This window comes from Heterocephalus glaber, unplaced genomic scaffold (assembly GCF_053883595.1).
Source record: "Heterocephalus glaber isolate CG9 unplaced genomic scaffold, H.glaber_assembly_v1.0 deba00000071, whole genome shotgun sequence".
In the NCBI taxonomy this organism is placed as follows: domain Eukaryota; kingdom Metazoa; phylum Chordata; class Mammalia; order Rodentia; family Bathyergidae; genus Heterocephalus; species Heterocephalus glaber.
The window spans coordinates 3,013,031-3,040,723 of NW_028258137.1; the positions used below are offsets into that span (position 1 = coordinate 3,013,031).

Consider the following 27,693-nt stretch of genomic DNA (forward strand, 5'->3'; position numbering starts at 1 on the left):
CCCCTACCAAAGGGCTTTGTGACTTTCAAGGAAATGTTTATGTCTTGAACAACCTGGGGTTTATGAAGGTCGTGGGATTCAAACACCTGCCATCTAAGATGTCTGGGTGCTCTTTGACCCCAGAGCCCTCTAGCCTGTTTTTCCTTTGTCCCTTCGTCTCCCTCCTCGAGTGTGTTTGTGCAGTTGTAAGGTAGAGACAGGATGTATGTCTTCACATTTTAGTAAAACTCGGTGCTTTCTGCCTGTCCAGTTTTGTTCTTTAAATGATCTCAAATCGCAGTTTGTATTTCTTGGAAATGGTTGTGGCTCTAATACTCTCCATTAATGTTGGTATTTGCCAAAACTGTTAATGAGCAGCTCTAGCCCTGATGGGCAGCCCCTCCGTGCACTGCATTCCAGTCAGAAGGCCAAAAGATGTGTCCAGGTACTGCTTGGATTCCTTGGCTCCATTATTTACATGTTAGCATCATGATCTGTTGGGGCTGGGCTTCCAGCCACTGCACATCTGATCAACACCTGCATTGAGTTGGAGGTACCCCTGCCTTAGTGCTAAATATTCCCACTGCCACCCATGGGTGTCAGGAGGTCTACGTGGCTTCTCTGTGTCTCCGTTTTCCTCCTGAGCCCATTGAAACATGACAGTAGATTAGCAGGGCACAGAAAACAGACTCATATGTCCCTGGAAGCTCTGGCCCTCAACACTGAGACACCCTCTTGTTGTCTGATGTAAAGAGGTCTTCATCACCATCCCTAACTACCCAGGAAAGGCTAAAATTAAAAAGACAGAGAATACCAAGTCTGTCAAGGATGTGACAGCTGGAATGCTTCTTGTACATTGCCCAGTAAATTAATACAACCATGTTGGCAGTATTTATAAAACCTAAACATAGGAATATCCTGTAACCACTGACTTCACCCACTCAAGACAAGAGCTTAAGTCCACTAGCCCATGAGCAAAAATACCAATAGCAGCTTTCCTAAGTCCCAAGCTGGAAATGACCTACGTATCTATCCTTTGAAGAAAAACTTTATTTAAAAAATGATGGTACAGTCACAAAGAGGAACACAGTGGGGGGAAAGAGCACAACTGCAAGCCACAGCAACACAGATGAAGCGAAGAGGTAAAGCAGCCAGGCCCACACGTGGATTCGGGCCACATGTATGACATTCAAAACCAGGAAGGACAATCTACTCCAGAGGACACTCCACCCTGCTTGCCTCTGAAGGTTCCCAGTCCTCACTGCCTCTGAATCAGAGGCAAATATCAGGCAAGTCGCCTAACGTCAGAGCCTCAGATTTGTGTATAAAATAATGATAATCAGAGAACTAATCCCAAGGTGGTTTGGGGTTTTGTTTTGTGCTGGCATGAAACCCACAGCCTTACACACCGGACTAGTGGTCTACCACAGATCTACACCCCCCCCCAGCCCCCGAGGATGTTTGAGAAGCTCCAGTGAGACAGCATGGAAATTGCTTAAGAGAGCCAGGACATTGTGCGGATTCAGCACACGCCAGCTTATCCTGTGAGTATGGCAGAACAGTTCTTTGTTCTCTCTGAATTTTTCCTTCCTGCAACTAGCGTGAAGTTGGCTTACTGCCTCGCAAGAGGGAAGCAGGACCAGAGAAGCCTGTGGCTACCAAGTGTTCCTCTTCCAGATCTTTTGTTTCCAAAGCCCCCAAGTAGGGGGAAGGAAGAGCAGAGGGCTGTGTGCATCCAAGAGTCATGAGGACTCCAGCCAAGTGAACAGAAGTTGCTTGTCCCGGGAGAGAAACCCCTGTAGATTCCTGGACACAGTTGTGCATTTTGTTCACCAACCAAGGCTCCCTCACTGGGAGCACAAATGGAGCTTGCATTTACCTTGCACTCGGCTTCCCACAGCACACCCTGGCCTGGGTCTGGGCCTGCACCCAGACCTGCTCAGCAGGACCTCGGTGTGTGAATTTGCACATAAGTACCTCCAGCTAGTGGTTACCCTGCAGCAACAGCTGATGCCTGAGCTGTCGGGCTGCTGGGCTTCACAGGAAAAGCAGTGTGCCCCTCCCTCACAGAGCCTGCCCCCATCAGCACTCATCTCCACACCAAGCTTCCTAGCACCCGTCACTGCTCCATGGCTTCTTGCAGACATCAGTGTCACTTGACTCACGTCTGGATGGAGGTAGCCCTCAGCAACGACAGGGAAGGTGGATAAATGGGGTAACTCCAGGGTGCATCCCATACCACCCACCTCCCAGCGTCCCCCACAGGACTGAGCTCCTGTGCCCACGCTCCTGCCCTTCTTGATGCCTTTGCACTGGCTGTTCCCTTCTTCATCTCACCTGGCTTTCAGGTCCCCTCTCCAATAAACTACTTGGAAATCTTCATCTCAAAGTCTGCTTTTAGGCACCCTAACCCAGACAACTCCCTCCCCATCCCTGCTCTGACAGTCTGCATGGAAGGCCTAGGTCAGATTTTTTAAAAACACTATCTGTGCTGCCGGCTCGTGACAAGAGTCCAGAGCTGGGGCTCTGGTTCATCCAGGGACAAGACCAGTGTCCCTTGGAGACCTGGTGGGCAGAGATGAACTCATGCCGGTCACTGCTAAAGCAATCGCTAATGAACTGTTTAAGGAAAACTGGGCAGATGGCAGGAAACAAGCAGGAAGGCGGCAGCAGTGTCGCTGGAGTCTGCAGCAAGCTTCTATCTGGGGTTTCCAAAATGCAGGAAGAGGAAGAGGAGGGACACTCCTTCCCCAAGCCTTGTTTCAGACTGTTTATTTCTGAAGGAGTTAAGCTCCCAGGAGAAAGGAAAAGACTGGCATCCACTGCAAATGAAGACTGCCCGACAAAGAGGAGCTGTGGGTAACCCCATCTGCAGGGTTTGGGGGTCCACTGGCAAGGCAAAGTGGAGCACCTCTGCCAACTCCACAGGGCTGGTCACCAAAACAAGGTCAACTCAGCCACAAGACCCTGTGGGTAGACAAGCACAGGGGAGTCACCCAGCATGACCCTCCCACTGGCAGAGTCCAGGAGACTTGGGGCAGAGGAGCCAGAGCGTGCATGGCGCTTCACCTGGAGCCTGACTGCCAAACCTGTGTCTGCAGTCAGCTTTGGAGATGCCACTGCAGACACCCACGTCACTAAGCCAGAAAAGAACTCAGCCTCTGTGGCTTTGAAGTTGGCTTGTTACTCCAGAATAACCTTGCCTAGTTTGACCCAGATGAGAATAGTAAATGAGCTAAGAACTTTTTTTTATTTTTGGTACCAAGGATCAAACTCAGACCTTGGGCTTGTGAGGCAGGCACCAGAACCACTGAGCTAAGTCCCCGGCCCAAGAACTATAACTTTTTAAATCTCATTTCCTTCATTGGAGACAGTTTTTTGGGTTTCTCTGGGCTGGAGTTCTGAGCATTCTGGGTCACGATCACAGGTGTCACTGACTTGGGCTGGTTTGTGTTGTATGAACTGCCTCAATAGGACACTCACTGTCATCCAGACTGCTGCCCTGTGTTCAGTGACATCCCCACTAAAAGATGTCACTTTGTGCAGCTCTGCTGACTTAAACCCTTACCCTTTCTTCTTGGGGTCTCTGATGTCATCCTCACCCCTTATTCTCTCCGTCTCTCCAACAGTGACATTTTACAGTTCTCTTCTTCCAGCCATAAGACACCCACATCACGTCCTGGTCTTCCTTCACTTTGTGCCCCTGCAGTCTGCGGGGATGCGGTACCATCCCCTTCCTCTTACCTCAGAGCAGTAAGGGCACAGCCTGCACAAGCCAACCAGGGTCTGAGACAGTGCACTGCTTCCCAGTGCCTGTCACCGCCACACTGCACAGCCCTGAGAACCATGTCCCAGAGCTTTCTCTGAAATCGCCAAGACGCACCGTGGGAGCAGAGGCTGCCCGCCCGCCCGCCCACGCACCGAGTGTCCTGCACCCGTGGCTCCCTGCGGAACTCTGCTAACCAAGGAGAGAAGCTCCATGGCAGTTAGGCCACCCACCCTCCTCAGGCATCCTCTGTCCCCTCCTGAGCCTGGGAAGGGCGTAGGGACCCAGGCGCATGCGGAGAGGATGGAAATTAGGTCTTGCTCTGTCCCAGGCTTCCTGGGTCCCTGGTCACGAGCAGCAGTGGCTTCGGTGGTCTTCAGGAGGGCCACGTGCCACAAGGCTCAGAATGAGTGCCTTGTCTGCCACCCGGGCACCCAGGTGGGGCTCTCAGCACTGATGTCAATGACTCCGCAGGCAGGGGAGCGGGGTGCTGCACAGGTCAGAGCTGGGACCTGACGCCCTGCTCTTCTCATCCCCGCCCCACATCCGGCCAGCACAGCTCCTCACCAGCTCTGTGCACGCATCTTCCCGCCCAAGGCCACCCCCCCACCCGCCTGCACCGCCTCAGGCCTGTCTCCTGCGGCACTCAGCCCCACACCGTGCACCTGTCTATCCTGCAAATGCGCATGCGCACTCTCACTGATGCCCTCCTGCACCCGGCCCTGCCCTGGCCGCTCCTCCCCAGACGCCAGGCTGCTCCCTGAACACGGTCTACACCTTCTCAAGGAGGCCTCAGCTAAGCTCCTGTGTAAGGGCCACATATCAGGTGTCCCCAGGAGCAGACTTTGGGCGAGCCAGGTGATGAACCCGGTGGTGCTGGGAATGAGATGATGCTGGCAGTGGAGGTGGTAACAGCTAAATGCAATCATTTCTTGGGTGCCAAGTATTCATAGGTACGCTTTCTGCATTTTCTCTCATCTACTCCTTGAAATAACCTGAGGTTCACAGTGAGGAAATGGACTCTTTCCTATCTGGAGCAAATGAAACAAGAGTTCTCAGAACCCCGGCTGGGCTCCAAGGCTTGGGACAGGCAAGAAGTACTTGTCGGCTGCTCAGACCCTGGGGAAAGGCTCGGGACTGCCACCTACACACCCCTGGCTCGCCGGCCCCCAGCCTCCCGAGCACCAAGCTGGCACCCTCTGGCTAGCTATGTCCTCGTGCCCCCCCCTTCCCTGGCCCTGGCATCTCCATCAGGGATCTGCCATTCACGGCGGCAAGCGAGCACCTGGAGAGGCACGAGGGAAGGGGCACGGTCACGCAGTATCCCCACCGGCACCAGCCGGTGGGGCTGGGGCACAGCACAGCTGGTGAGCGCCTGGCAGGGCGGTGAGGTGGGAGGCCCCTTCTGTGCCACGCGCTTACCATGCGACCTTGCAGAGTGCCTGTGAGTGCTCACAGGGACTTTGCTCATAAAGCATCCGCCGGAAACAACCGGACAGCAGACTGCAATGCCAGCAAGCAGGAGGAAAGGCAATGGGACCCCCACCCCACCCCTCGCCAGGTGCCACCCCACAGGGCAAGCGCAGGCTCATGGAGGGGGCGACACAACCATCGTGTCCACGGTGTTCAAGTTCCACGGGGTCGGGGAGCAAAGTACTCCTTGGAAAGGATGATCGTGAAAATAGGCTGAAAAACTGCTGGTGCAAGAAGGCGGGCAGTCGCTGAGCCCACGGACTGGGCCTTGGCACGAGGAACGCTATGAGGTGGAGGGGAAGGAGTGGGTCACCGTGTCTGCTGTGTGCTGCTGGCCTACACTGCGCCAACTCAGAAAACCAGTTTCGTTTTCCTGGACGTGGATTATACATCAAAAACAAGCAGTATTTTTGAAAAACTCCCCGGCTGCGTGACCTTGGGCACATCACTCAACCTCTCTGGGCTGCTGCTTCCTCCCTGTAGGGAGGCTGATCTTAACCAACCTGCGCCTCCCAAGGTGTTCCAGGGAGAACACCCAGAAAACGCTTCCCTGGCGCTGAGGGCCGGGAACCGCTCCGGAGTCCCAGGGACCTCAGGTCACTGCAAGATGTGGCTGCTTAGAGGCCGTGCAGGCCGATCCTGGGTTAAGACCAGCAGGGGGCGTCCTCGGTGCGGTCGCACCTTCAGACTGGGTCAAGGTGAAGCGTGAAAAAGCAGCAGTGATCATGCCCTCCCGAAGGGAGGCAGAGCAGGTGCCCCCAGGACAGCAGCGTCGCAGGGAGGACGCAGAGCTGCCTGCCGGGCATCACGTGTGGACGTTCAGGCCAACACGGCAGAGTTCGCCAGCAATCCAGATGGCGTGTCCTCGTCCTTCTCATGTTGCTGCTGCATCCTGAGTGCCCACTAGAGGTCACCCTACAGAGACTCTCCCAGGCAGCGGAGACAAAGGACCCTGGGCACACAGCTCCTGCAGCTGAGCGGGCAGAATATCGGGTCCTCAGGGACAGCCCCAGATGGAGGCGGGCTGTGTGTGGCAGGCGACCAACTGTGAGCCCCTCCTCAGCTCCCCTGCAGCGCGACCTTCAGTCCCACAGGAGTTGGACACAGGGCCCTGGGGGACCCCACACTCCCTCGGCTTCCGTCCCCATCAGAGTTGTGCAGTAGATGGAAAAGAAGGCCTGGTTCAGACTCCGAGGACACTGCCCTTGGACAGAACCCAGGAACGAGGCCACCTGCCTCTCACCCAGCTGCAGCAGGACAGTGGGGATAGCGGCACAGGTCCACCCTGCACTCCCGGACAACACCAGTCACTCAGATCAGACGCACGGGCCCCCAGGGTGACACAACATGGCCACTCATCCTGACTGCCGGCCTCCTGCGCTCCCAGCAGCAGGCCCAGCTGGTGTGGTCAGGGGACCTGGCAGTCACTGGTCATTAGCACAACACACACATTTCACAGATTCCCCCAGACCCCACAGAGAGACCCGAACCCCAGAGCAGAGTTGACGGTAGAGGCAAGTGCCACTGCCGAGGGACGGGCCCTGCTCTCGGGAGCAGACAGCGATGTACTGGCCCTGAGGGGCACTGCACGGGCGGGCCTGGGCACTGGCGACTGGGCAGTTCCATGGTCACACAGAGCAGGGTGTCCTCTGACCCGCAGTGGCCGGAGACAGATGCCAGCGTCCCTGCGTGAAAACTTCAGCTCTCATCACATTTTCAACTCTTGAAGGAAATCCTCACATACCTGCAATTCCGCCCTGCAGCCCCCAGATGTGACCACTACCCTCTAGGTACCAGTGTTTTTAGAGACATGTGAATTGATAAAAACTGTTTCATTTTTGTGTTTTACATAAATACTCACCGTGTATCATTTTATTCAACTTTTTGTGGTACGCGCAGTCTGGCCCTTATGTCTATCTGCACAGGTAGCTAGCTGTTGGACGCCCGCCACCTCCTGTCTGCAGCATCTGTAGCAGCCTGGGCCCCTGCCTGCCAGCTGCCCAGGGTGCTGCTTCCAGGGGCCTACGTCTTCAAGTTGGCCCTAGCTGTCCCCACCTGTGATCCCGCTTTCCTGTGTCACTGCCAATGCCGGGCAGCAGCCCACCACCCCTGCCATGGAACAGTCTCAGTGCATCTCCATGGAAAATGCCCTTTTTATTAGCGATCAGGCTTCTGGGCACTGTGGCAGATGTCTGTAATCAAAACTACTCAGAAAGCTGAGGCAGGAAGATTGCAAGTTTAAGGCCACTGTCTCCAATTTTTTTTAAAGGGGCAGGGGATGGGGTGTAGCTCCATTATGAAGGCCCTGGGTTCAATCCTCAGTACTTTGAAAAAAAAAAAATCCAGGCCAACAACGTTAATTCACAACAGTGATGGGGAGACTGGGATGAGAAGCTGAGGGACTTTCACTGTGCGTTAAACACTGGGATTTGTCACAAAGACGTGCTCCTTTGGTACAGAGGACAAGCACAGCAGGTCCTCAGCACGTGCGCTGGCTGCCCGCACATCCCTGCTCTTACCTACTCTGCTCTCAAACAGCTCAGGCTGGCTTGGAGGACCCCTGTGGCTCCCTGTGCCCTGAGGGAACAGCTGGGCCGGGACAGAGGACAAAGCCGACCACCAGCTCCGGCGAGTCACTTGGACGCCCCATCCTCCAGCGTGGGAGAACTGAGACTTCGCTTGTCAGGAGATGGCACGGAAGCACAGCTCTAGTCCAGCCCTCCCACAGCCCATGTCGCCCAGGGCCTCACCTGAATCACACCCCACGAGACACACCTTCAAATCAGACTCATTAAGACTCAGAGGAGACGCAGTCACGCACACCTCAGGGAACACCATCCCAGGTGACAACACGGGTGCCAGGCATACCTTAGAAGCTGCTTCCCCACCCAGTGGCCCTGGAACAGGCCCCAGATGACCTGCAAGCGCTGTCCTCCCCAGTCAAGGGCTGAAGACGCACAGGGAAAATGTGCTCTCCTGCAAGTAGGCTAACAACTCAACCGCCCAAAGTAAAAGCAAGCTGAAGCAATCACAGCCTCTGACCCTCCGTGCCCAGCTGGTCTCCCTGGGACCCAGGTAGGACCCCCAGGCACGAGTGCCTTCCTGCCAGCATCAAATGTCACTGCTCATCACCAACCCCAAAGGCTGGCGGTGTGGGCCCCCGAGCTGTGAATGTCAGAGCATTCCCAAAGCAGAAGGGGAACTGGGTGAGCTGTCGCCCCCTCTTCTCCTGCTGAGCACATATACTCCAGCTAGAACCCTCTTCGCCGTGAATCAAGTCCAGAGAGAGTGCTGTGTTAACACTGGGCTTGATGGGGGGCTGGGGGGTCCTGCTCAAGGCAGGTGACTCAGGTGAGAACACTGTTAAAAGTCAGGATGGGAGGGGGGTCTGAAACCGGCTGCTCTGCTCAGATCCTGCATTACAGATCAGGGTGCTCCATGTCCTCGGCGCCCGTGATTGTGAGGAAGAGGACCACATGGAACCCGGAAACTCCATCGACCCGGATTCCACAAAGAAACAGGCTGGGCTGGGCTGCTTAAGGACAATAAAGTGAAGGTGCAGTATGAGAAGCGCTGGCTGCCCACGGAGAGCCCAGGAGGCCCCTTGCACCTCGGTCACAGCAACAATCCCTTCTCGGCAAAGAAAGGTATAGCCTGGCAGGGAGTGTGCCAGAGGAAGGCCAATGCTGGCAGTCCTCTGCCTGGAGGATGTGCCAGGGAGTCCAGGACGGAAGGACCCAGGAGAGGACAGTGAAGCTGCGGAGTGGACAGCCCAGAGTAAAGGCCTGAGGACCGTGAGCACCGTCACGCACAGCCAGCACTGCGTGGGCCGGGCTGATGCCAGAGGGAGCCAGCGCAAGGCCAGAAAGGGGCCAGTTGGGAGCAAGGAAGGAGGAGCTGAACGCTACCACAAGGCCACCAAAGCCACTCACCCTCGAGTGCTCAACACCTCCTGATACTGCCAGGCCCACCTCACACCCTAAAAACAAAGACTTGCAAACACACACACCCCTGACAGAAAAACCCCCAGTCTCATGCTTGTAGTCCTCAGCCAGTCATGTGCACACAGCAGAGCACTTCCAGGACGCAGGGAACCCCCACTTCCCTGCACCCCACACCGCAATGCGCTATTTTATACCAAACCCCAGAGCAGCAAAATGGCAAGTAAAAGCCATTCACCAGCGCTCACCTGAGAGAAGGGCCCAGAAACCACCCTACATCTGCCCACCGGGCTCCCAGCTGTGCTCCACGTGGGCCCTGGCGCAGGAGGGGTGGAGGGGAGGGGACTGCACTGCAAAGGCGCTTCCTGGGAACCTGCTTCAGCAAGATCAGAGTCATCAGCCATTTGTTCTGTTTCTCACGATGGGGGACTGAGTCCAGGACCTTCACTCTGAGCTACAGCCCTAGCCCTTTTTTATTTTTTGAGACAGGCTCAGGCTAAGTCACTGGCCTTGAATTTGCAGTCCTGTCTCCGCCTCTCGCAGGGCTGGGATGACAGGCCTGTGCCGGCCTGCACCGCCACACCTGGGGCAACAACCACTCTGGGTCCTCACCTGCAGTGAATGAAGTGACAGGGCATCCGCTGGAAGCCACTGGTGTCCAGTGTTCCTGCGTAACTGAAGAAGTAGCCAAGGACACTTACGAATGGAAAAAATGGCTGGGGATGTAGCACAGTGGCACTGTGCCAGCCCGGCAAGTGGAAGGTTCTGAGTTTGATCCCTGGTACCAAAAAGAAAAGAATGGAAAAAGCCCAGCCTCGTCCTCTGAATGACTGTAGCAGCCTGATGGCCTGCAGGGCCCAGCTGTGTGGACGCCTGGACCTCACCTGCCTGGCTGCGGGCCCTGCCTGGGATCGTCCTACGGCCCCACACTCACACAGCCTTGGTTATTTAGGAAATCATTTAAATGTCCAAACACTAGGAGCAGGCTACACAGTTTAGATCTGAGGATTTTTTAATCAGAAGTACTTCTCGTCCATCAGTGTGCTCTTCACAATGCTAAAGGCGCCTGTGGTGGAGACAGGTCCCTCGGAGCAAGCCACGGGCTCTGGGTAAAAAAATGCATTTCCTTGGATTCATTTCGGTAGTGGTGAAACGTACAGAGCCACGGTCTACACACCCAACTGAACTTGCAGCTTCATGGTCACAGTAACCATCCTTGTGAAGACGGGGAAGGAAGTGACCAAAGATTTCAGGCTCAACCCTGCAAAAACTGCTAGAAGCTGGGACGGCGCCCTCACATTTAGCTGGAGTCCTCTCAGCGCGTCTGGGTGACCCCTGCGTGTCTGGATGACCCTGCTCTGTCCAGGGCACCCTCCTTCTCCACCTGCCTCTCTGCCTCTTCACCCGAGTCTCAGCGGAACCTCCCGGGGCAGCGTGTCACACAGGGACCTCGCCACAGAGCTGGTCAATTCTGCATCTGGGAGCCAAGTAAGCAGCTGCCAGTGAACAGAAGCCAGGACTGGGGAACTTTTTTTAACCCAGTCAGGGAGAAATTAATCAGAAAAACATTTCACGGGACATCCTTGGTTGATCTCTAAGCAAAGGCAGCACACAACTGCCAGGGGTCTCACCGGCAGGGCTAAGTCCTGAGTGCCCAGAGCGGGGCTCAGAGCAGCCACCGAGCACCCCAACCGAGAGGGGAGGCATGCACCAGAGTCTGCTCAGGGCTGAACAAGCCGCAGGGCAGGAGGAGCGACAGATTCCAGGAGGTCCCCGTCCTTCCAGAGACACTGGCATCGGCGGGACCTTAGACGGAGCTCTGCAAATGCAGGTGCCGACAGCAGGGACGTGAGGCCCAGAGAAACACTGGCACTGGGGTCTCCAAGGGGCAGGTCTGGAACAGTCCTGGCCTTGGACGTGCATGGCCCCCCTGTCTAGAAGGCTGTGCTCTCCCCTGCAAACGGCTTCAGCGGGCCTGTGCGGCCATGCTGGAGAGCTACACCTGCGTGGACCACGCAGTGAAATGAAAGCAGCATCGGGCCAGACCTGTGCCCCGGAGACTGGCACCCCACAAGTGCCGGGCAGCCGGGCGCAGAGCGGGTACAAGAGGGGAGGGTGGGCTGTGTGCACAGAACAACTCCCACCTGGAACCAGCTGCTGGCACAGTGCAGGCTCAGAAGAGCCTTGGCATCCAGGCTCCCAGGGAGCCACGCTGGAGGTTGGCTGTGTCTGCAGTGACATTCCCTAGCCACCCACACCACCAGCCCAACGCACTGACGGGGAAAGCATGGGGAGAAATACCTTCGACCAAAATCCAAGCAAGTCAGCAGCAGACGGAACTCTATCCAAGGTCGTAACCCCAAGCCTGACGTCCTGCGACTCCCGGGAGCTCCTCTCTGTATACACCGTCCTTCCCACCTCTGCCCAGGCGAGCTCTTTCCTCACCACCTCCCTGGGCCCTCACAAGCCATGGCCGCTTGTTTCACTCGTCCAGAGGGGCAGGTGGAGCAGGGCACCACATCTGCTCAGGGGAAGTGCCTGGCTGCTACACTACAGTCCACCCCGAAAGAGGGTCGTTTCACCTGGAAGACACCCAGCTCGCCAGGACACAGCTCCCCACTTCCGTCCCTACGTCCTGCAGCCGCTGCTCTAGGTCACATTCATTCTGGCTCGTCCCTTCACTCGCCTTTTTTTACATGCTCAGCTCTTTCCTTCACGGCTACCAACAACATACGGGAATATGCTACACGCTATACAAGAAGTATCTCGGGGGCCGGGCCGAGGCCTGGCGAGCGGGTGCGCGTTCCAGAGAGAAGGCTGCGTTTCCAAAGTGCGTGCTGCTTCCATGCACGGCAGCAGGGCCGCACCAGGCTGGCCATCATGGGCGCGGCGGTCAGGAAGTGAGGGACTGGATGTTCTTGAGCATCTCATCGAAGGCCTGAGGCGAGGGTGCGTCTGCATGCCGGAAGGAGGCCCGGACCCGGCTGTACAGGCTGAAGGACTTCAGCTCCAGCCAGATGAACCCGAAGCGGTCCTCATCGAACAAGAGAAAGACGCCCGGAGTGCGCTCGGGGCTGGTGAAGCCATGGCCGGCAATGAGGCCTGTGCCATAAAAACTGGAGAGACAGAGGGACAGCGTGAGGGGTGTGACCAAGACTGAAGACCAGCACAGCAGGTGCCCTGGATGCACAGGGCTGGGTCTGGCCCACTTGGGAAGCTCATGGGCCAGAGCCCAGGGTTTGCGCAGACCTGGGCCCTGCTGACCACATCCACCAACTCCCCGAGCTGAGGCAGGAGCCTGGGCAGGCACACTGGGGAATCCGCTCTAGGAACGCAGCAGGCCTGTGGCACTTTTACAAAGATCTTAATTTCTGGGATTGTTGTATCCCCCGGTGAATAACACAAGACACGTAAGAGATGCTCCCTGCAGCTGGCATTAACTAGAACTTACAGAGACTCGGGCTGTAGAGAAGTCAGGGGCTGGCCTGGAATCTCCCACGGACCCCCACCGGTCCTGCCAGCCACGTTGAGGCCCCGCAGGGTGGGAGACGGAGAGCAGCCCTGCGGTTCAGGGGCTTCTCAGGTGGGGAAGGAGATGCCTGGCCCCATGTGGGCCGAGCACTGGTGACTGGCACTCAGAAAGCGGGCCACAGGCATTCCCTGCATGGGCCCCAACGTAGCAGGGAAGTGACTGGAACGTCTTTCATGGACTGGAGAAATGTCCTGCCACTCCACCAGGGGGGACCAGCAGCCAGGCAGCCACAGCATGCATGAGACCTGCGAGTGGGCTCTATGCTGGCCACAGGGTCCTGTAGGGTGTAAAATGTTTATAGAAACAGCAAAGCTGTTTTCCTTTATGGTCATTCAAAAATTTTCATCAGCTGCAATTACACTAGAACGCTTATTTGTCGGCCTCCCTCCGCAGAATCCAAAGTCAGTCCTGTTCTCGCATAATGTGAAGAAAACGGTATTTTCCTCCCAAAGCCTGATCCAGTTGCCTAGCTCCTCTCCGGGAGCTCGGCATGGGACACACATCACCCTGTAATGGTGGCTTTACTGGAAAGTGCCCAACAGACCACTGCAGGCATGGGACAGCAGCTATCTAGAGGTAGAAGGAAAATGACAGATAACAAAGACAGAGGCCGGTACCTGTGATGCCAGGAGACAGACGGGCTGGGCCTCAACTGGGGTACAGTGCTGAGGTCTGCACTGTCCAATACAGCAGCCATCAGCCAGGGCGGCCATTGAGCACTTGAAACGTGGCCAGAGTAACCAAGGAACTGGGCCTTTCATTTCATTCCGTTTTAGTTAACTTTGGCCCCAGAGTGCAGGGAACCGAGGCAGAGAGCAGGCGGCCAAGACCCGAGGCAGCAGCACAAGAGCAAAGTCAAGCGAGGGTGAGCTGGCACCTGGCAGGCTTTGCCAGGTCACCGACCCAGCCCCCGGCCTGAGGGAGGGGCAGAGTGCCCACCCTTCCCCACACCAGCGAAGGCAGCAGCCAAGTAACAGGGTAGGGAGGGACAGAGAACCCCGGGGTCTCACAAGCAGCAGCCGACAGCGGCCACAGCGTTCCTGGGCAAGGTGCAGGCCGCGGCTCCTGGGGAGGGCCCTGCTCCTCGCTGTGCACCTCTCAGCTGCACATGTGTTAGCCCATCTGTCTCTACTTGGATACCTCGGAAGGCATCTCGGAAGCCACAGGTCGGAAGCCACAGGGGGAGCTACACTGCCCGTGCTACGTGAGGCACCTGCAGGAGCCTCCATGGAGCAGCTGTGAAGCCCAGGAACAGTGCTGCTGGCTCCGCTGCCTGGGCACTCAGCCCACGACACTGAAGCCCCCAAGGCTGGCCCCACCCCCAGCCGTGGTCCTCACCACATCCGGCAGGTGCGGGGATAGTCCTCGTTCCTCGAGCTCACGCCCATGGGCAACACAAACGGCTGGCCCTTGCCAGACTGGGCTAGCTGCTCAGCCGCAGCTGCTCCATCTGCAGGCTTCCTGCTGTCCTCAGCGGGCGCTGCGTCCGCCTCCCTAGCTGCCTGCTCCTGGGGCAAGGCCGGGCCCTCGCTGGGCTCCTGCTGCTGCTCCTGCCGCACCTGCTCTCGCACCTCCAGGACAATACGCGAGAGCTCATTGAAGTTGCGGAGATTCTCAATGTCAGGCAGCTGGATGCGGTGTCTCAGGTCGACCTCCACCGTCTGCTGCCCGGCAGGGATGTTGGGGTCACCCTGAGGAGCAGGCAGGTGATAGTCAGTGCCCTTAGACACCCAGAAACACTGCACAACCTCCAGGCCAAATATGCCCTGGCCCCATGAGCATACGGTGGCTCTGCCTCCGATATGCAGCAATTCCCACAGAACCAGGGTTCAGCTGCCCTTGCATCCACACCAGTGGGTAGCCCCATATGGGGTCTGGAGATGGAACAGCAGTGCTGAGGAGCAGCGTGAACAGTGACCGGGCAGCCTGCTAGGCATCTGGCTGTGACACACATATCCACACCTGTGCTCAGACCCTCGGGGGAACTGGCCAAGGACCGTCCCAGGGTCTGGGAGCCGGGCAGCAGGCCCAAGGGCAGCCCAGACTTGATGCCTGGGAAGCACAGCTCCCAAGCCAACCCCAGGATGTGCCAGCCCTGCAGTTTCACAAGGGCACAGGGGGCCAAAGCCTGGGGTGGGGAGCATCCCACCATGTCAAGCATGGCCCTGGCTCCAGCCCTGTTCCATTAGGACAGTGATGGCGAACCTCTTTCAATGATGCATCGGCCCGCTGCGGCACACATGCCACAGGTCCCCGCCGCTGCACTAGGAGCTTCCCCAAAAGCAGAGGAAGCCCCAGGCTCCAGGAGCAGGCTGTGCCCCTCCAGGACCACAAGCACTGTCTGCCAGAAACCACCAGTCCCTGCTGGGTGACAGGGGAGTACGGTGTGACCACAAGCCCGGCCACGAGCAGCCACGTGGAGCAGCCTGCTGGGGCCAGGAGGGGGCTTCACCTGAGCTCACGGCAGGCCAGCCATGAACAGCCCCTCCCAAGCTGCCCAAACCATCGCAGCTGTGGCAGCCACACACCATGTCACCTGGAGCTTGGGGAGCCTCTCCTAGGCCCCAGACAGCCTGGGCTCAGGGTACCCAAGGGGAGGCGCGCAGGCAGGGGCCACCTACAAGTCCACGCCAACCCCAGGGCCTGCAGGGTGGCCAGGGCTCAGCATGGCATGCGGCCAGCGTGGGGGCACACAAACCCGGAACCTTGCGGAGCACAAGTTTGGGCCACCAGGGCTAGAGGGGACCAGAGAGTCAGCATCGCCAAGCTCCCTGGCAGGGCTGTGGCCACAGGGACCCGCAATGCCCAGTCCAGTGACTGCACAGACGAGACAGAGCCCACACGCTCGGCACCCCAGGCGGCAGCGACAGCAACAGCGACAGCGTGGCGGCGCTCACCGTGATCTTGGTGCCCCTGGCGCGGTGGCCATGGAAGCTGAGCATCACAATCTCCAGGCCATGGCTGCCGTAGGTGCCCTTGAAGAGGCCGGGCTTGATGAGGTCGTCCGGGCGGCTGGGCGGGAGGTAGATCCGGCGGTAGGTCAGGCAGTTGCTGTGGGCAGTGGGCAGGGCATGGGGCTCTGCTCAGCTGAGTAGGCGGCCGCCCACCCCAGCTCAGCACCCCACAGGGCTCAGGAGGCAGGCCCGGCACCAGGGACAGGAAAGAGCCCCAGGCCCCAGGCAGAAAGGAGCCCCCGGGCGGGACGGAGGGCACGCCCGGCAGGCCCCCAACTCACTCGTACTGACTGGTGTAGATGAACTTCATCAGAATGAGCTCCTGCATGTGCTCGTGGAAAATGTCCTCCAGCGTGCGGCCCCACTCCTCCCTCAGCCACGTCCGGAACTCCTGCAGAGAAGGGCACACAGTCACGCACGGGAGCGAGAGGTGGCTGCTGCCACAACACTGAGTGCCCATCCGTGAGTGGGCACAGCTGCCCCCAAGGGGCCCCCGGTGCTGAGGCACCGCTGGAAGAGCAAAGACCTGGGCCTCACCTTCCGGGATGCGCAGGCCCTGACTCCCAATAGGTCCCCCCAGGCAAGGCCGGGTGGCAGCCGTGGGTGCTACTTCTGTGTCCACCGGGGACAAGAGGTAGCTACAGGGACCCAGCTCTACAGCACACAGCTCGAGCCTGGTGCTCAGGCTCCAGGGAGGCAGGGGCACAGCGGGATCCCTGTCAGGAAGCCCTGCCTGCAAGTCTGCCAAGGCCATGCCCAGGGGCTCCCACGAGGAGTGAGGCCTCCAATGGCCCAAGGGCTCCCACGGCCATGGCGCACGCTCCATCAGATCATGTACTTGTGACGAGGGAGCGAGGGTTTATGGTGCTCGGAACTCCTGCACGCTTTGCAATCAGACAACACTCAGCATGCCCGTGCCTAACAACCTGACTACACAATCAACCCTATTTATCCAAACCTCTGCGATGTGCTAGTTCTGACTGCTTGGAATGAGCTCCACAAACAGAGGCAAAAGCAACTTACAAAGGAAAAGAGAAACTCGGTCGGCTGCTTTAACGTTTTGCTGCCCTGCTCCAGGAAAGAGCAGGAATTGCTCCAGAGACAGAGTCACAAGGTGCGCAGGCAGAATGAACTCAGTTTTCATGCACTAGTAGCACAAACTGGGAAACAAAATTTTTAAAAATTCTCTTAACTGTATCCCCAAAAGCTTGAGACGGGAATGAATGTCACAGAGTATGTGGAACAGTAAGACTTCCGCTCTGAAAATCACAAGGCAGTGCTGGCAGCAGTACACGCGGCTCCGGGGACAGTCAGAGATTCATAGGGACAAAGGGCAGATGCTGGCTGGGCCTAGACTCAGGCCCCGAGGCCTGTCAGACGTATGGCATGAGCTCTTCCCCATCCCCCACTCTCCCACACCATCTTAGACACCTGAGAACCAGTTACTTCATCAAAGCTAAGGTGCCTCCACATCAAAGAACTAGCAGAAGACCCACCTGCTCCCAGTTTCCTGTGCTGGTCAGCTTCCTATCATTGTGATTAATAACAGACATACACAACTGCAGCGAGAGGTGTATCTGGCTCATGGTTTCAAAGAATCCCGTCCACGGTCAGCTGGCTCCCAGGCAGGAACATCATGGAGGAAGGGTGTGGCAAGGGAAAGCCACTCAACTCATGGCATCCGGGAAGCAGACAGCAGGAAAGCCAGAGAGCAAGGGGCCAGGTCCTGATGGTGTCCCCGAGGCCACATCCTCGTGACCCACACCCACCCACCCAGCAGTGTATCCTCCCAGGCATCTCTCACGCCAGCCAAGTTGCCAATCCAGTGCACTGGTCACACTCCCACCGCTGTACGGCAGCCAGCGCTGAGCACCAGACTGACTGCCATCGCCCTGTGGATCTGGCTGATTTTCAAGGCAAGTGGCCAAGCCCCCCCTGGGGAAGGCAAGTCTTCACCCAGGGATGCCCAGACGACTGGACACCACATGGAGGAGAATACACGGCAACCCCTGCCTCACACCACACCAGACGTGGCTCGAGGCCACAGAGACCACCCAGGAGGCAAACAAACCCCAGACCAGGCTGCCCATCCTTTGCTTTGAGGGGAAGGAGACCAGCTCGGGACCTGGGGCCAAAGCCTTTCAGAACACAACCACTCAGCCAAAGGATGTGACAAATTGGGCCATCAAAACTAAACATTCCATTAATGTGGCTGAACTTAAACGGCGAAGATTTTAAAACTCAAACATAAATAACAGATACAAATGAAAAGAACAGGATGGGCTGAGCAGATTTCAACATCACCATGCCAGCCGCCTTCAACTGAGTACCATCCAGAGGGTGCCCCGCCCTGGGTGCAGTCAAAACCTTACTTGCTTGGCATGAAGGTCAAAGTCACCAGGAATACCAACCACACCCAGCGACTCAGAACAGAGGTCTCCCAGGTCCTTCACTACAAATCCTCTCGTAGGAGCAAGCATGCATTCAAAGGGAACACTGGAAGCCAGCCCTGGTGGCACATGCCTGTGATTCCAGCACGTGGGAGGCTGAACCAGGAGGATCGTCATAGAGTTCAAGGCCAGCCTAGGCTCCATAGTGAGTTTGAGGCCAGCCTGAACTACACAGTAACACCTGTCTCCAAAAAAAAAAAAAAAAATTGGGGAGGGGGATACTGAGAGCCTGGACACACAGACCAGAGTAACTTATTCAGGACTGGGGCTTAACCCAGGGCCTTCACAGCGCTGCAGTCCCCAAGCCCTTTTGTTTTTTGAGATAAGGGCTCACAAAGCTGCCCAGGCTGGGCTCAAGCTTGGGATCCTCCTGCCCCAGGCTCCCAAGTAGCCGGGATTACTGGCCTTTTCCACCATGCCTGGCTCACAAGAACTTTTTCCCATCCCAAAGTAAACAAGATACTGTCTTTTTTTTTGGTACCGGGGATCAAACTCGGGATCTTGCACTTGTGAGGCAGGCGGCGGCACCGAGCTAAATCCCCGGCCCTAAAGTCACATTTAAACTCACAACTGCCAAAGAAAAACCATCTCCGCCATTTACCACCTTCAGCTGCATCACTAAGAAAGCTGGCGTGTCATTTACCTTCAAAGGATTCCAAGAAGCACATGCACTGTTTATCTCCGCTCCCCCTGCAGTTCTCTGGCTTAAGGAGAAACCCCAGCAACCGGCTAAGAAATGTAAGAAACGGACACTACCACAAGCATCCTGTACACACCAAGTTCAAGTTTCTCCTAAACAGTTTCAAACGGCAGCATGACTTACACCCTCAAAATTCTAAAACTTAAAAGCAACATAAAATTACTTACACAACAGGAAGCCAGGCACCCAGGTTTCCACTGCACTAAACCACGAGGTCCACCAAGGAAGGGAGAACCCAGGGGCTCCTCCTGCACCTTGGCTTTAGAAGCCACTGCCAGCCATCCCTGAGAGCTGGGTGCGCACCCCTGGGCAGAGTAGAGCTGGGTGCCAGCTCCATCTCTGGATCCCTCGTTCCAGTCACTCTGAGGGTCCCTGCACACCCACATGACGCTGTTTCTAAAAGGTCCATCGGGTGTGTCTCCTGAAGGGTCAGCCTGTGGCTGAGCTATGTCAACTGAGTGTGCTGGTCACACAGTGGCAATCAGAAAGCACGCAAGCTCAACATAGAGAGGCCAGGCCAGGCGCTGCCTCCTCCTGGAGGCCTGGGCTCACCTCCTGCCTCCCGCCAGACATCCTGTGGTGGTCCGTCTGGTTGCACTTAGTGGAGAACTCATCCTTCTTCACTATCTTCAGTGTCACAACGGGAGGAAAAAGGACAAGAAGGAATAGCAGGTTAGTCACAGACCGGCAGACCGCCACGGTCCCCTCCTCATCTGTACCCACCAGACCCATCTACGGATGCCCAAGGGGGTTCTGGCAAACTGTCCAAAGGAGGGCGCTCTGCACTGCCCCACCAGGCACCCCAGGACAGGCCCAAGTCTTCTCGGAGGGCTTGAGTGGCAGCCAGTGCTACACGACACACCGTGCTTCAGACTTCTGCACAGGACGGGCAGTGGACAGGAGGACCCTTCCCCCGTGCCCGCTGATCTGTATGGGGTGGGCCTGCAGCTGAGGATGCCCCAGCCCACTCGGCTGGCCCTGCCAGGACAGCACGGGACTGTGCTGAGCAGGAGCCCACCCCTCACCTGCTCGCCCTGCCGCTGTCTCAGAGAGACCCACCTGGATGTGGCCATTGTGAGGCCCCTTGTGGCCATACATACACTCCACCGTGGCCAACTTCCTCTCCATCAGGTGGATTCGAAACAAAGGCTTGAATCGCATGGGGTCATCCACGTGAGGGTCATGGGGCGGCAGGTACATCCAGCCGATGATGAACAAGCCATCCACCTGCGGGAGGACAGCCAAAGCCCACGTGTCACCCTCTACCTCCCTCTGCTCGCTGACCCCAATCGAGAGCCACAGGCAACAGCATCCGGAGCCCAGGTCCCGTAGGATGCTTGTGAGGTCTGGTGGCCCAGAGCATCCAGGCGAGGCCCCAGAGCCACCTGATCCTGCCCTTGCAAAGCCCGGCACACAGGGGGAAGGCTGAAGAACTACCTACAAATAAAGCCTGGCCACTGAAAAGTCACTGGATGAGAAGTTTCTCTGAATTCCCTCTCTGCTGTCAGATAGAAAGAGAAGTGGCTTGTGCCCTGCAGAAAAGGCCCCGAAATTCCCCGCCCCTCGCAGGTCTCCCTGACTCACCACCACATTCAGTAGTCCTCCATACGGCCCAATGTCTGGCTGCCACAATCCCAGAATGTGTCGGTATCGGTGAAGCACTGTGGGGAGACGGGGACAGGCATCCACTCAGAGCCTGCAAGGAGAAGGAGTGACCCTGCAAGATGGGTGTGTCCACTAGGCCCCAAGTGCTGCAGGGAAGGAAAGGAGGCTCGGAGGTGATGGACGCCCTGCACAGAGCCACACCCGTGGACTCTGCACACTGAGTGAGGAGCACAGGGGGCAGGGATCCATCCTCCCTCCCAGGACAGCTGCTCCCGCACGGCCCTGACTGCCAGCTGCAGGGCTGGGGTCTGCAACCGTGGGAGTCACGGATGGTTTCTGAGCACTGACCGCAACAGAGTGAAGGAAAGGAGGCCAAGAAGCCAGGTCACTGCCTTGTCTGGGGTCAGGGAGGGAAACAGCCCAGGCTTCCGGGCAGGCACACAGCTGCAGCTGCAGGAGAGGCCCCGCCCAGCACCTGCACTCAGGAGGGCTCCGAAGGACACAGGGCGATGAATCCCCCCAAGCACCTCCCTTTCAGATCACTCCAGAGTCCCTTACAAAGCAGTGGAGGCGGGGTCCTTGCTCCACAGCCACACCTTGTCAGGTCTGTGTCTGTTTACGGGTGAGGAGCTACAAACACACACTGAACTCCAGACAGTGAAAGGCTCGCAGGAGGGGCGGGGAGAAGCACACTGATGGTGACTGTGACCTGTATCAAGCTAACAGAGGGATGGACGGAGGGATGGACAGCCACATGACAAGGACATGCAGCAGAGCCCGGGTGGGAATGGGTGCTCAGAGTGTAACTCCTTCAACTTCTCTGGATGGTTTCGCAAAATACTGGAAAAACAAACAACAGCAGACCACATGACTGTCCAGCCTCTCAACTTTACAGCTAGCAATGTCTGGCTCCTTCCAAAATTCATCTTGATGTCAGAGCCTCCAGAAAGCCTGCAGAAAGAACACACCAATCACTGGTGTTAATTTCAAAACCAGAGTGCCCTGTCTTGCTGAAAAGCACCATCAAAAATAAATATACAAGGATGGGCCAGGGGTTTAGCTCAGTGGTTCTGCCACCTGCCTTGCAAGCGCAAGAATCTGAGTTCGATCAACGATACCAAAAATAAATAAATAAATAAATAAAAATAAATATACAGGGGCCAGGGATTTAGCTCAATGGTTCTGCCGCCTGCCTCGAAAGCGCAAGGTCCCGAGTTTGATCCCCAGTACCAAAAAAAAAAAAAAAAAACAGCCTCAAATACAAGCCCCAGGACACCTGGCTGTGCCTACCAGGTTCCTGGCCTGCACACTAGTTAAGAATTGGGCCAGGTGTGGTGGCGTGCGCCTATAATCCCAGCATTTGGAGGCTGAAGCAGGAGGACTGCCACATGTTCGAGGCCAGCCTGAGCGACATAGTGAGACCCTGTCTCAAAAAAGCCAAAAGAGCCGGGTGCACCTTCCGTGCCCAAGGCTGGCTGACCTGGCACTCAGTGACCCCGACAATGTGGGGCCACACATGCTGTGAGCACACTGACCAGGAAGTGAAGCCTGTGCCTCATAACCTATGCTTTAAAAAGTTAAATCATATCAGAATTGAGCCCTCAAAAACCAAGGCTGTCCCAAAAGCAAACGCCTTTGTTCAAAAGACAGGAATCTGCACTGGAATCTCGCTGCCACCACAGTGGGTGGAGCAGCAGGTGCATGAGTGTGGCCTCGACTGGCCCGCCACGTCTGTGAATGCACCCACACCAGCCGAGGAACCACGCTCGCATGCTCCTGTGTGCCAGAGTCCAGAGCAGTGGCGACACCAGGCAGCACCCCAGAGAGCGGCCCCTGTACCATCCCACACCAAGGCTGTCAGCGGGGTCAGGGAGAAGAGCTTATTGTTCAGGGCACAAAAAGAAGACAGTGATGTTGTACTGCCATTTACGGTGGCAAAATGGAAAAAGTTAAATTGCATTTCAGCATTTTCAAATACATTAAATTATAAATAACCATCTGTGCCGTGGTTCTGTGGTGGCCCCAACAGCCGACTCGGTGGCTGAGCGAAAGGAAGCCAGACGCGGAGTGTGGCAGCAGCGGTGCCAAGCCTGCAGCGCGGGCGGCGAGGCACAGAGAAGGCAGATAGTCCCACACAGGTTGGCTCTGTCCCGTCTGCTCTGGGGACCCGGAACATCACAGCACTGTTTGTGAGACCGAACGACAAACTTCCCGAGAGTATGGAGACAGGAGAGTCTGGAAGAGCATGACTCCACTAACAAGGTGGACGGGGACACTCAAGGCCCTAGTGGGTGCTTCAGTGCTTGTTACTGGAACTGGGAATGGCATTTTCCTGGCTGAACTTGGCAAAATTTGGCTTCTCTGATATTATTGGAACTGATTCTTCTCCATCTGCCAACTCAGCTTTCCGGAAATATTACAGAAAAAGAAGGGTTGGGCTGGGGATTTAGCTCAGTGGTTTCACCGCCTGCTGCGCAAGCGCAAGGACCCGAGTTCGATCCCCGGTACCAAAAAAAAAAAAAAAGAAAAAGAAGGGTTATCTAACATTAAATTGAAGGTAGAAGACTTTTTGAATCCTTCTACAAAGCTGTCTGGATTTCATGTTTGTATTGACAAAGGGGCTTTTGATGCCGTAACTCTTAATCCTGAAATGCAACTGAGAAGAGGAAGCAATATGGGAAATCCCTGTGGCATTGAAAGTAAAACGCTTTTTTCTCATAACCTCATGTAACTGGACCAAGAAAGAGTTGCTAAATGAATTCTGTGAAGGACTTGAACTTTTCGAAGAGCTGCTTTGGAGGCAGATCTGGAAATAGTGTAGCAGCATTGGTTTTTCAGAAAAAGTGACTTTTTCTTGGGCAGATTCGGGTAACTTTTTATTTTTTGGTACTGGGGATTGAACTTGGGACCGTGCGCGGCACCACTGGGCTAAATCCCCAGCCCCAGGTAGTGTTTTTTTTTTGGTACTGGGGATCGAACTCGGGTTCTTGAGCTTGCGCAGCAGGCAGTGAAACCACTGAGCTAACTCCCCGTCCCCCCCCAGGTAGCTTTTTAAAAGAAGCTACACAGTAAAGTACGCCTAATACAGAAAATACAAGTGCAAATAAATGTTTAGTTAAGTACACAGGATACACATGGTGACAAAAGATGAGTACATAAGTGGTTGCTTTTAAGAGACTGACAAAGAATAATTTAAGTTTGCTTTTATACTTGAAATGTAAATATTTTCCTTTGTTTACCTTAAAACAATTTCCTATAACTGCTAAACAGTTAAAAGCTTTAAAAGTAGTAAAAGAATTTACAAAAAAACATGTATTCTTGATTTTTGTGCTTTGGTAAAGTTGAATTCAATACAGCTGCTTAGGAAGATTTCACCAAACTACTCCAGGGCCAGAATAACAAAACAACTTTCTTAGAATTTTATTAAAATATGAAACATAGGGGCTGGGGATGTACCTCAGTGGCGACACACTTGCCTTGAGAGTGCAAGGTCCTGAGTTCAATCCCCAGTACCAAAAAAAGGGAAACATAATAAAAAATACTATTTTGAGTCCAATGCTGATTACTTGTAAAATAGTTTAACAGCTGTGAAGAACTTCCTGACCTTCACATCTATAACTAGGAAAAATCAGAGAAATGTATCCGCTGACCAGGAAATATTTATTGCCAGGCTTGGTGGCACATGCCTGTAACCCCACCATTTGGGGACTCAGGCAGAAGGATGGCAAGTTTGAAGCCAGCTTGGACTACATAGCAAAACTCTGTCTCTTGCCAGGGATTTAGCTCAGTGGTTCTGCCACCTGCTGTGCAAGCGCAAGGACCCGAGTTCGATCCTTGGTACCAAAAACTCTGTCTCAAAAAACAGAAACCAAACTAAAACAAAAAAGAACTGAATTTTGTCATTCTTCTGGGAGAGGGTAGTGTCGCTTGGCTAAGCCCTCAGGGATACAGAGACAAATGCTCTAGTTAGGGGCGAATTGAGCAGGACGGCAAGTTTATATATTGCTTTGAAAAAACAAGGAGCCTGGAGATACAGCTCAGGTATAGCATTTAGCAGATACCCAAGCACTGCCAGAGTAACAACCACAAAGGTCATACTCAATGCCATTTTGCATTGGGGTACTGTTTTAATATTGGAGTCATAATGCAAAGCTTTTAAAAGTTATGTAATTTTGATGATTTTTCAGCTTTTGGGGCCTATTGGATTATAAAACTATTTTTGTTATTTAATAAATGTTTCTCCATTATTTTTTTTAAAATTACAGATAACCCACAAGCAGGAAACCCATCTCCTTTAACTTCAACTAACGTAACAAGCAGCCGAGAACTCCACCCGGACAGCAGGAGGGAGTTGGGAAGAGAAGAACCTGCAAGCCGAAGACCTGGCTGTCCCCACAGCAAGGGCGACTGGTGCTGTGCCCACAGGCAGCAGCAGAGTTCCAACAGCTGGCGGGAGGCCACCTCGGTCTCCAGCAGGTCTGTGTGGCTCTGTTCAGCACCGGGGCGCGCACAGCCGGTGTCGGAACCAGCCCAGGGACCCCTGCCTAGGCCTGCTGCTCACCCCGCTCGGGCCGGTCCTTGGGTGAGCCAGTGTGAGACTCCAGCACGCTGGCAAAAGCAGCTGGCCGTGCAGACCCGTTTATGCGTTCAGGTCTGTCAGTCACTGACGCGCAGCCCACAGGGGGCCCCACACTTCACTCAAGCAAAACTGCAATGAATGGGGTCCCCCAGGAGTGGCTTCCATATGCAAGGCGAAACCACAAGTGTCTAGGGAGGAGAGGGGGCTTGAGGGGGGAGTGGGATAAAATAAAATTAAATTTACCAGATAAAAAAATTAAATTAAAATTTTAAAGACACCACAGTGTCACAGGACTTGGCAGAGGCCTCGCCCACCCCAGCGCGCTCTGTGGGCGCCTAAGTGTCTGCGCTGCCTGGCACGGCCCTCCACACTGCAGGCCAGGGCTGGTGGCCCACAACAGTGCGGAGCTGGGCAGCTGGCCCTCGCCACACTCCGCAGTGTGCAGCCACCACTCCTTCCCACGTGCGGGCCACGAGTGCCCACGTTCCTCGTGCACCTCAAGCACTCAGCTCCGCCACGGACACCAAGCGCCCCGTCAACACACCACGGGGTTCTCAAGTCAGACACTCTCTAGGCGCCATCCACACACACACAAGGCGGCCACCTCAGGGACAACCCACTTCCCACAGCACTCCCACACCCTGCCGGTGCTGTCACAGGAAAATCAGCTGCCGACACAGCCAGAGGGAAACAAACGTGAGCCCAGAGAGTGGATCCACGGTGGCGATGCTGCTCCTCAGAGCTCATCCCCAGCCCGCTCAGTGCTGCTTGCTCTCCCCGACAGCAGCCCGCAGTCAGGTCTTGGGCTGGGGCTGTTGCATTCTTTCTCAGCCATGAAGACTTTCCAGGAGGCCAAAGGGCCAGTCCTAGTTAGCTCCATCCAGAGACATGCCAACCCACTGGGGAAGCCTCTGCAATTTTCCGAATTTCCCAAGGTCCTGCAATGTGTTTTTATAACTGCATCAAAACCATGGGGGCCAGCAGGTCTCTGCCCCACTGGGCTGCAGCAAGGACAGTGGGGACATCGAACATGGGTGACGCCCAGGAGCCGGCTCAGTGACCCGCAGAAGCACGGAGGAGCTGCACACAGGCGCCTCCTTGTGTGCTGCAGAAAGACCCGGCCACCCACCGCTCCTTCTTGGGGACAAGAGTGTGCCTGGTACAACTCAGGGGCTTTTGGGTCCCAGTGGCCAAGACTCCACTCCAGCTCCACACTGCAATTCCGGGCGGGTTGTTGTTCCAGAAGAACTGCGTGGCAGAGGGGGCACAGGGAGGCCTAGCATCTGTCTGTCCATCCAGAGAAAAAGGTGAGGTGTGGAGGCTGCCCAGTGCCCATCCATCTGGACCCCATGGCCCATGCCAGGCCGCTCCCAGCAGCACAGCGGGACCAACTATTCTCATCGGTTCTTGCTACATCCACTGTGCTCTCCCCGGGGCTGGGGGTAACCACAGGCTCAGCGCTGACCAGGGAGGGCAGGGTGGGCTAGGGCAGGAAGTTCTGGAGAGGCTGTTTCCTCCCACATGTGGAGAGCAGCCCTCACCTTCACGCTCTGCCCACCCCCCATGCCTGAACTCGCTACCCTCCTGCCTCAGCCTTCTGAGTAGCTGGGATTATAGGTTGGTGCCACCAAGCCCAGCTAGGAAACTGGGCCTTTCCAAAGCTCAGCAGGGAATCTGCTCCAAAAGCAAGGCTGCATTGTGGGCTCCCGATGGGCTGGGTGTCAGGCAGGCGGCCTCATGTGGTCCTGGACACTGAGTTCAGTCCTTAGTGCGAGCTTGGTATCATCCATGTCTTCTGTCTCAACTGAGCTAACAAGTGGAGAGGGCCTGCGTTTCCTATAACTACAACTTAATCAGCAGAGGATTCAGTCCTAAAGGGGCAACTGTGGTTGCCTGCGTTTGTCTACATGTGGGAGTGTTCTCTTTAAACTCATATTCGCTCCTTACACAGGACCAAGAAAGCTTAGAAACTTGCATTTCATCATAGGACGGAAAGGTTTCGGGCCTTTGCTCCTCTGTTCTCCAGCCTGCCTGACCTTTTGCAGGAAGTATCCTCCAGAAGTGACAGGTCCCTCGGTGCTGCCCAGGACCCCAAGCTGCTGTGGAGACTTGACCAGTGTGCAGCCGCCCAGGCTCCCTCGGGGTGTCACTGTAAACCACGAGCCACACTGCAGCCCAGAGGCAGCGAACGCCACAAGGCCAGCTCGCTTCCGGGTCTAAGCAGCAGCGTGTGAGGCCCAGGCCCCCATGCACCCGCAGCTGTGCCGCCCGAAGCCAGAGGAGCGGGGTACGTACGGCAGGTGTACACGTCCCTGTACTCCATGTGCTTGTAGTCGGGAAGGATTCTCATGAAGCGCCCTGACTTCACGTGCGGGTTTACACCTGAAGACACAGCAGGAAAGGGCTGAGGAGGGAGCCTCCTGTCCCCCAAGGCTACACGGCATGATGCCATTCCCTCCTGGATGTGCAAACCCCAGCACACGTGTGTGCCAGGCTAGCAGAGCTGCCGGGCAGGACATGCGTGATGGAGGACTCCCCCAGAGATGCCCGACAGCCCGGAAGCTCAGAGCTCTCCAGGCTGCCACACTCGCCCAGGGCCGGGGTGGGCCCAAGAGTACCAGGCTGAGCTCACTGGGCCCGAAGGGAGAGCAGGTGTGGTGGGGGTACCTGCCCCACTGGGACACTCATCCAGGGTGGGCCCAGGTCCCCTTGTC

At 56.0% G+C, this 27,693-nt stretch overlaps 2 protein-coding genes across 5 annotated transcripts in view; both read right to left on the minus strand.

Moving 5' to 3' along the window:
• CUNH16orf95 (chromosome unknown C16orf95 homolog) overlaps positions 1-4,329 on the minus strand; it is a 49,082-nt gene extending 44,753 nt beyond the window's left edge. The window contains exon 1 of the mRNA XM_087189966.1: positions 4,313-4,329. Coding sequence (XP_087046092.1) covers positions 4,313-4,329 — 17 coding nt within the window. The remainder of the gene's footprint in view (positions 1-4,312) is intronic.
• The window catches only part of Fbxo31 (F-box protein 31), a 43,819-nt gene continuing 17,137 nt past the window's right edge, over positions 1,012-27,693 (minus strand). For 2 of the 4 annotated variants that reach the window (XM_013071462.3, XM_013071463.3), the window contains exons 3-10: positions 27,275-27,361; positions 20,380-20,456; positions 19,855-20,022; positions 19,348-19,422; positions 15,927-16,036; positions 15,589-15,742; positions 14,030-14,382; positions 1,012-12,275 (exon numbers count right to left, since the gene is read on the minus strand). In XM_013071462.3, coding sequence (XP_012926916.2) covers positions 12,053-12,275; positions 14,030-14,382; positions 15,589-15,742; positions 15,927-16,036; positions 19,348-19,422; positions 19,855-20,022; positions 20,380-20,456; positions 27,275-27,361 — 1,247 coding nt within the window. In that variant the 3' untranslated portion in view covers positions 1,012-12,052. The remainder of the gene's footprint in view (positions 12,276-14,029; positions 14,383-15,588; positions 15,743-15,926; positions 16,037-19,347; positions 19,423-19,854; positions 20,023-20,379; positions 20,457-27,274; positions 27,362-27,693) is intronic. The other 2 variants (XM_004842759.3, XM_021256632.2) reach the window with 1 other exon arrangement.